This window comes from Coffea arabica, chromosome 6e (assembly GCF_036785885.1).
Source record: "Coffea arabica cultivar ET-39 chromosome 6e, Coffea Arabica ET-39 HiFi, whole genome shotgun sequence".
In the NCBI taxonomy this organism is placed as follows: Eukaryota; Viridiplantae; Streptophyta; class Magnoliopsida; order Gentianales; family Rubiaceae; genus Coffea; species Coffea arabica.
Window position 1 is genome coordinate 54,909,455 of NC_092321.1, and position 7,012 is coordinate 54,916,466.

At 37.5% G+C, this 7,012-nt stretch overlaps 1 protein-coding gene across 1 annotated transcript; it reads right to left on the reverse strand.

Annotated features, from left to right (window-relative positions):
* Window positions 1–4,656: 4,656 nt before the first annotated feature.
* Window positions 4,657–5,462, reverse strand: LOC140009947 (aspartic proteinase nepenthesin-2-like). The gene is made up of 2 exons (XM_072056296.1): window positions 5,081–5,462; window positions 4,657–4,997 (listed from the first exon to the last, which is right to left on the reverse strand). The coding sequence occupies exons 1-2, from the start codon at window positions 5,460–5,462 to the stop codon at window positions 4,657–4,659; spliced, it is 723 nt and encodes a 240-aa protein (XP_071912397.1).
* Between the last annotated feature and the right edge of the window lie 1,550 nt (window positions 5,463–7,012).

Genomic DNA, 7,012 nt, shown 5'->3' on the forward strand with positions numbered 1-7,012 from the left:
TTAAATAAAGTCCCGATTTTGCCGCAAATAATGCTTATCCATGCATATTTTCGTGGTCAACTAGTACTTGATAACTGTGTTATGGGTCCTAAGGATCGTCTCATGAATTTTAAATCCCTCTCAAGCCAGCTTTAAATAAGGTCTGTAGTGAAGATATGTTAGAAGTTTTACCAGTCAATGGTGGGAGCCGGTAGTGGCCGGCGTTTGTGGCGCAAGAGGCAGCACGTCCTTTTTTCAGCTGTGCTATAAGGGAAGATCCGGCAAGACTAAACATGAACATGGTCATGGGAATTTGCTTTGTCCCTACACAATATTGCATGGGGTATCAGCAGCATCTTTGACTGCTCTAAATTGCCTGGAGCAGTGCTGATTCCTGTTAGCCTTTGGAACAAAACCATTTAACAGTGGAGAAGAATGGAAAAAAAGGAAAGAAAAGAAAAATAAAAAAGAAAAAGAAGAAAAGGAGAGAAGAGGAAAAGAAAAAGAATTAGGAAGAGAATGTTCTCTCTCTACATTCCGGACGGTTGCAGGGGCTTTTCCCAACTTTATTTGAGAGTACCTTCGGAACAAAATTGTAGACTGTTAATCTCATAAACCATTTTCAGGAGGCTCACGCATAATTTTTTCACATATACATCACTTGCAGGTGTCACAATTAGTTATAAGTTAATATTCATGGCAATTTGAAAAATGAGGGGCTTTGCAAACATTTAAGTATGCCACAACATTTGTGAGAAAAACAAGAATTACTGCAGTATAGACATTTGTTGAATAATAAAAAAAAAGATGTCAGACTTGCATATCTTTGTCAATTCAGGCCATCAGTTCCAGAATGTATATGTTGGGAACACTGATTTTGTTCATGAAGTTCAACATTTGACCCACACTTGAGAGATGAAGTCTACTACATGTAAGGCAAACTACTTATCCCATCCTTCCATTACGGGTTCAGCTTGGAAGGAATCAAATCACACTGCGAATACAAGTGTATTAATCATTCCACAAAGCTCTACAGTCAATTCCTTGAAAAGTAAGTTGCTTAGTTTCCAAATCAAATGCCATGTAAAAATATTATTGGAGATTAATCCCAATAAAATTAAATTTATATCCTAGCTATGAAGCATCCACCACATTAAACCATACCTTACCAGAATATTGTTGAAAGATGTTCTCGTAGTCCCGTTCCACTGTTGAATCATTAGCAAAATGAAGTGGTACAGTAGGAACCCCAATGAAATCTGTGTAGAGATTTCCCCTGTAATAAAGCTTAGTTACATATGTCCCATGGTAGTCTGCTCTCTCAAATGAATCACCAACCAAGTCTACAATCTCTTTGTGTAATTTCCACTATGCCATTGGCTGAAGAGCACTAAAACTAGCACCAGAATCAAAAGCTGCACCACCCTTACGATTTGATATTTTCAATTGTTCATTGTCATTGTCAAGCATCTTACCTCCAAAACTTATGCCTTCTAGGTCTGCATAGTATTTGAAGCCAGCAATTTGAAAAGGAGTTGAATCTCCTCCAGTGGCTAAATTCTTTCCAACGATTAGTATATTTTTATCATAGCTAGAATCACCTAATTTTTCAATACAATAAGAAAATTCACCAGATCCCAATTGTTATAGTAAGGAATGTTTTGCTGTCCCAAGTTCAAGCAGTCCATTGTAGTCATTGGCTGCTGTTTCTGCTTCATGTGAGCATTTATGAACTACATCATTGATAAGCGATCCTTTATTGTGGGAGGACTTAAAAATAAATCTCTCAGACGCAAGTATCCCTCTGGAAAATCCAGTTCCATATTGCATATAATATTTGCATGATTTTTTGTCACAAAAGCACAGAGTGGCATTGTTACAATATTCATGACAGTCTGCTAAATTTGAAAAAGTTGAGGACCCTGCAGAATTATGGGGTGGATCCAATGAATATTCACCATCACCACCCACTGGATTATCGCAATGGACCCAAAATAGGCCGGTACCAGTGTCAAAAGCAACAGTTTGCTGAACAGCTGGTTCGCTCATTTCAAAACATGCAAGAAACAAGGAAACTTTACGTCGCGTTGCTAAACTTGCGTGGAAATCTCTCTGATCAGTGAATCCTTCGGCTTCCATTGATAAAAAGTTTAACCGAGCCAACGAAATCTCCATATCTCTATCCACTTGATCTTCAAGTTTGGCTGTCTGATCGAAATACGGAGAGCCAACAACATTATGATAAATTTGTTTTGTCGCTATCCTGTTGGATGTGGGGTTGTTCAGTATTGTACTTGGAAATAGGCAGGTAATGGTAAAAGTTAAGGCAAGGGAAAAGGGTTGAACACGTCGCATATCCCCTCTAACAGCATATATCAAACGTTTCAAAGAAAAACGCAGCAAAAGGAGGGAACAATTCGATGTGCAATGTGATATAATATCAAACTATCAATATCTATATCTATATGTATTGTAGAAGGGTTTTTAACTAGGACACTTTCAATGGCTTCTAAACTTCTCATTCTTTTTTCTAGATTTTTGTATTAATTTTAATACATAAAAAGTAGTGGGTTGTACCCAACCTTATCATCAATCAAATTTAATTTTAAAATATTCCCACTATCTCTTAACTCATCGTACAACCACCCCTACAAATCCTCTAATCATCATCCCACATTTCCCTCCCCATTCCCTCCCGCGTTTCCCACTCCAATTAAGAGTCCACTCCAATTAATGTATTGCAGAAGGCGTTTTTAGCAGAGACCCTCTCAATGGCTTCTAAACTTCTCATTCTTTTTTCTAGATTTTTGTATTTATTTTAATACATAAAAAGTAGTGGGTTATAACCAACCTTATTATCAATTAAATTTAAATTTAAAATATTCCCACTATCTCTTAACTCATCCTACAACCACTCCTACAAATCCTCTAATCATCATCTCACGTTTCCCCCCGTATTTCCTCCCACGTTTCCCACTCCAATTAAGAGTACTCCAATTTAAGAATTCCACCCCAATTAAAACTCCTCCAAACAAAGCTTCCTCCTTCAATTCTCTTGCATGCTCATTCGTATTTTTTGGTAAACCAAAATAATAATCTATTATCACTTTCATCTTTCTTGTGGTGTCATCCCATGATTCAAATGAACCTAACAAGTCCGAATACATGCCACGAATATCCAAACTGGTGATTAATCGAAATAGCAATACTACTTTATGAGTCTCTAATCTCTTTCGGTCTTCTTTTGCGGGATTTAATACTTGTTTGTGTCATCACTGTCGGATCACACTCTCAGTGTCATCTTCATCACCACCATTTTTAGTTAGGGTTTTAAATAAAGTCCCGATTTTGCCGCAAATAATGCTTATCCATGCATATTTTCGTGGTCAACTAGTACTTGATAACTGTGTTATGGGTCCTAAGGATCGTCTCATGAATTTTAAATCCCTCTCAAGCCAGCTTTAAATAAGGTCTGTAGTGAAGATATGTTAGAAGTTTTACCAGTCAATGGTGGGAGTCGGTAGTGGCCGGCGTTTGTGGCGCAAGAGGCAGCACGTCCTTTTTTCAGCTGTGCTATAAGGGAAGATCCGGCAAGACTAAACATGAACATGGTCATGGGAATTTGCTTTGTCCCTACACAATATTGCATGGGGTATCAGCAGCATCTTTGACTGCTCTAAATTGCCTGGAGCAGTTCTGATTCCTGTTAGCCTTTGGAACAAAACCATTTAACAGTGGAGAAGAATGGAAAAAAAGGAAAGAAAAGAAAAATAAAAAAGAAAAAGAAGAAAAGGAGAGAAGAGGAAAAGAAAAAGAATTAGGAAGAGAATGTTCTCTCTCTACATTCCGGACGGTTGCAGGGGCTTTTCCCAACTTTATTTGAGAGTACCTTCGGAACAAAATTGTAGACTGTTAATCTCATAAACCATTTTCAGGAGGCTCACGCATAATTTTTTCACATATACATCACTTGCAGGTGTCACAATTAGTTATAAGTTAATATTCATGGCAATTTGAAAAATGAGGGGCTTTGCAAACATTTAAGTATGCCACAACATTTGTGAGAAAAACAAGAATTACTGCAGTATAGACATTTGTTGAATAATAAAAAAAAAGATGTCAGACTTGCATATCTTTGTCAATTCAGGCCATCAGTTCCAGAATGTATATGTTGGGAACACTGATTTTGTTCATGAAGTTCAACATTTGACCCACACTTGAGAGATGAAGTCTACTACATGTAAGGCAAACTACTTATCCCATCCTTCCATTACGGGTTCAGCTTGGAAGGAATCAAATCACACTGCGAATACAAGTGTATTAATCATTCCTCAAAGCTCTACAGTCAATTCCTTGAAAAGTAAGTTGCTTAGTTTCCAAATCAAATGCCATGTAGAAATATTATTGGAGATTAATCCCAATAAAATTAAATTTATATCCTAGCTATGAAGCATCCACCACATTAAACCATACCTTACCAGAATATTGTTGAAAGATGTTCTCGTAGTCCAGTTCCACTGTTGAATCATTAGCAAAATGAAGTGGTACAGTAGGAACCCCAATGAAATCTGTGTAGAGATTTCCCCTGTAACAAAGCTTAGTTACATATGTCCCATGGTAGTCTGCTCTCTCAAATGAATCACCAACCAAGTCTACAATCTCTTTGTGTAATTTCCACTATGCCATTGGCTGAATAGCACTAGAACTAGCACCAGAATCAAAAGCTGCACCACCCTTATGATTTGATATTTTCAATTGTTCATTGTCATTGTCAAGCATCTTACCTCCAAAACTTATGCCTTCTAGGTCTGCATAGTATTTGAAGCCAGCAATTTGAAAAGGAGTTGAATCTCCTCCAGTGGCTAAATTTTTTCCAACGATTAGTATATTTTTATCATAGCTAGAATCACCTAATTTTTCAATACAATAAGAAAATTCACCAGATCCCAATTGTGATAGTAAGGAATGTTTTGCTGTCCCAAGTTCAAGCAGTCCATTGTAGTCATTGGCTGCTGTTTCTGCTTCATGTGAGCATTTATGAACTACATCATTGATAAGCGATCCTTTATTGTGGGAGGACTTAAAAATAAATCTCTCAGACGCAAGTATCCCTCTTGAAAATCCAGTTCTATATTGCATATAATATTTGCATGATTTTTGTCACAAAAGCACAGAGTGGCATTGTTACAATATTCATGACAGTCTGCTAAATTTGAAAAAGTTGAGGACCCTGCAGAATTATGGGGTGGATCCAATGAATATTCACCATCACCACCCACTGGATTATCGCAATGGACCCAAAATAGGCTGGTACCAGTGTCAAAAGCAACAGTTTGCTGAACAGCTGGTTCGCTCATTTCAAAACATGCAAGAAACAAGGAAACTTTACGCCGCGTTGCTAAACTTGCGTGGAAATCTCTCTGATCGGTGAATCCTTCGGCTTGCATTGATAAAAAGTTTAACCGAGCCAACGAAATCTCCATATCTCTATTCACTTGGTCTTCAAGTTTGGCGGTCTGATCGAAATACGGAGAGCCAACAACATCATGATAAATTTGTTTTGTCACTATCCTACTGGATGTGGGGCCGTTTAGTATTGTACTTGGAAATAGGCAGGTAATGGTAAAAGTTAAGGCAAGGGAAAAGGGTTGAACACGTCGCATATCCCCTCTAACAGCATATATCAAAGGTTTCAAAGAAAAACGCAGTAAAAGGAGGGAACAATTCGATGTGCAATGTGATATAATATCCAACTATCAATATCTATATCTATATGTATTGTAGAAGGGGTTTTTAACAAGGACTCTTTCAATGGCTTCTAAACTTCTCATCCTTTTTTCCAGATTTTTGTATTAATTTTAATACATAAAAAGTAGTGGGTTGTACCCAACCTTATCATCAATCAAATTTAATTTTAAAATATTCCCACTATCTCTTAACTCATCGTACAACCACCCCTACAAATCCTCTAAACATCATCCCACATTTCCCTCCCCATTCCCTCCCGCGTTTCCCACTCCAATTAAGAGTCCACTCCAATTAATGTATTGCAGAAGGCATTTTTAGCAGAGACCCTCTCAATGGCTTCTAAACTTTTCATTCTTTTTTCTAGATTTTTGTATTTATTTTAATACATAAAAACTAGTGGGTTATAACCAACCTTATTATCAATTAAATTTAAATTTAAAATATTCCCACTATCTCTTAACTCATCCTACAACCACTCCTACAAATCCTCTAATCATCATCTCACGTTTCCCCCCGTATTTCCTCCCACGTTTCCCACTCCAATTAAGAGTACTCCAACTTAAGAATTCCACCCCAATTAAAACTCCTCCAAACATAGCTTTCTCCTTCAATTCTCTTGCATGCTCATTCGTATTTTTTGGTAAACCAAAATAATAATCTATTATCACTTTCATCTTTCTTGTGGTGTCATCCCATGATTCAAATGAACCTAACAAGTCCGAATACATGCCACGAATATCCAAACTGGTGATTAATCGAAATAGCAATACTACTTTATGAGTCTCTAATCTCTTTTAGTCTTCTCTTGCGGGATTTAATACTTGTTTGTGTCATCACTGTCGGATCACACTCTCAGTGTCATCTTCATCACCACCATTTTTAGTTAGGGTTTTAAATAAAGTCCCGATTTTGCCGCAAATAATGCTTATCCATGCATATTTTCGTGGTCAACTAGTGCTTGATAACTGTGTTAAGGGTCCTCAGGATCGTCTCATGAATTTTACATACCTCCCAAGCCAGCTTTAAATAAGGTCTGTAGTGAAGATATGTTGGAAGTTTTACCAGTCAATGGTGGTAGCCGGTAGTGGCCGACGTTTGTGGCGCAAGTGGCAGCACGTCCTTTTTTCAGCTGTGCCTATAAGAGAAGATCCGGCAAGACTAAACATGAACATGGTCAAGAGGATTTGATTTGTCCCTACACAATATTGCATGGGGTATCAGCAACATCTTTGACTGCTCTAAATTGCCTGGAGCAGTGCTGATTCATGTTAGCCTTTGGAGCAAA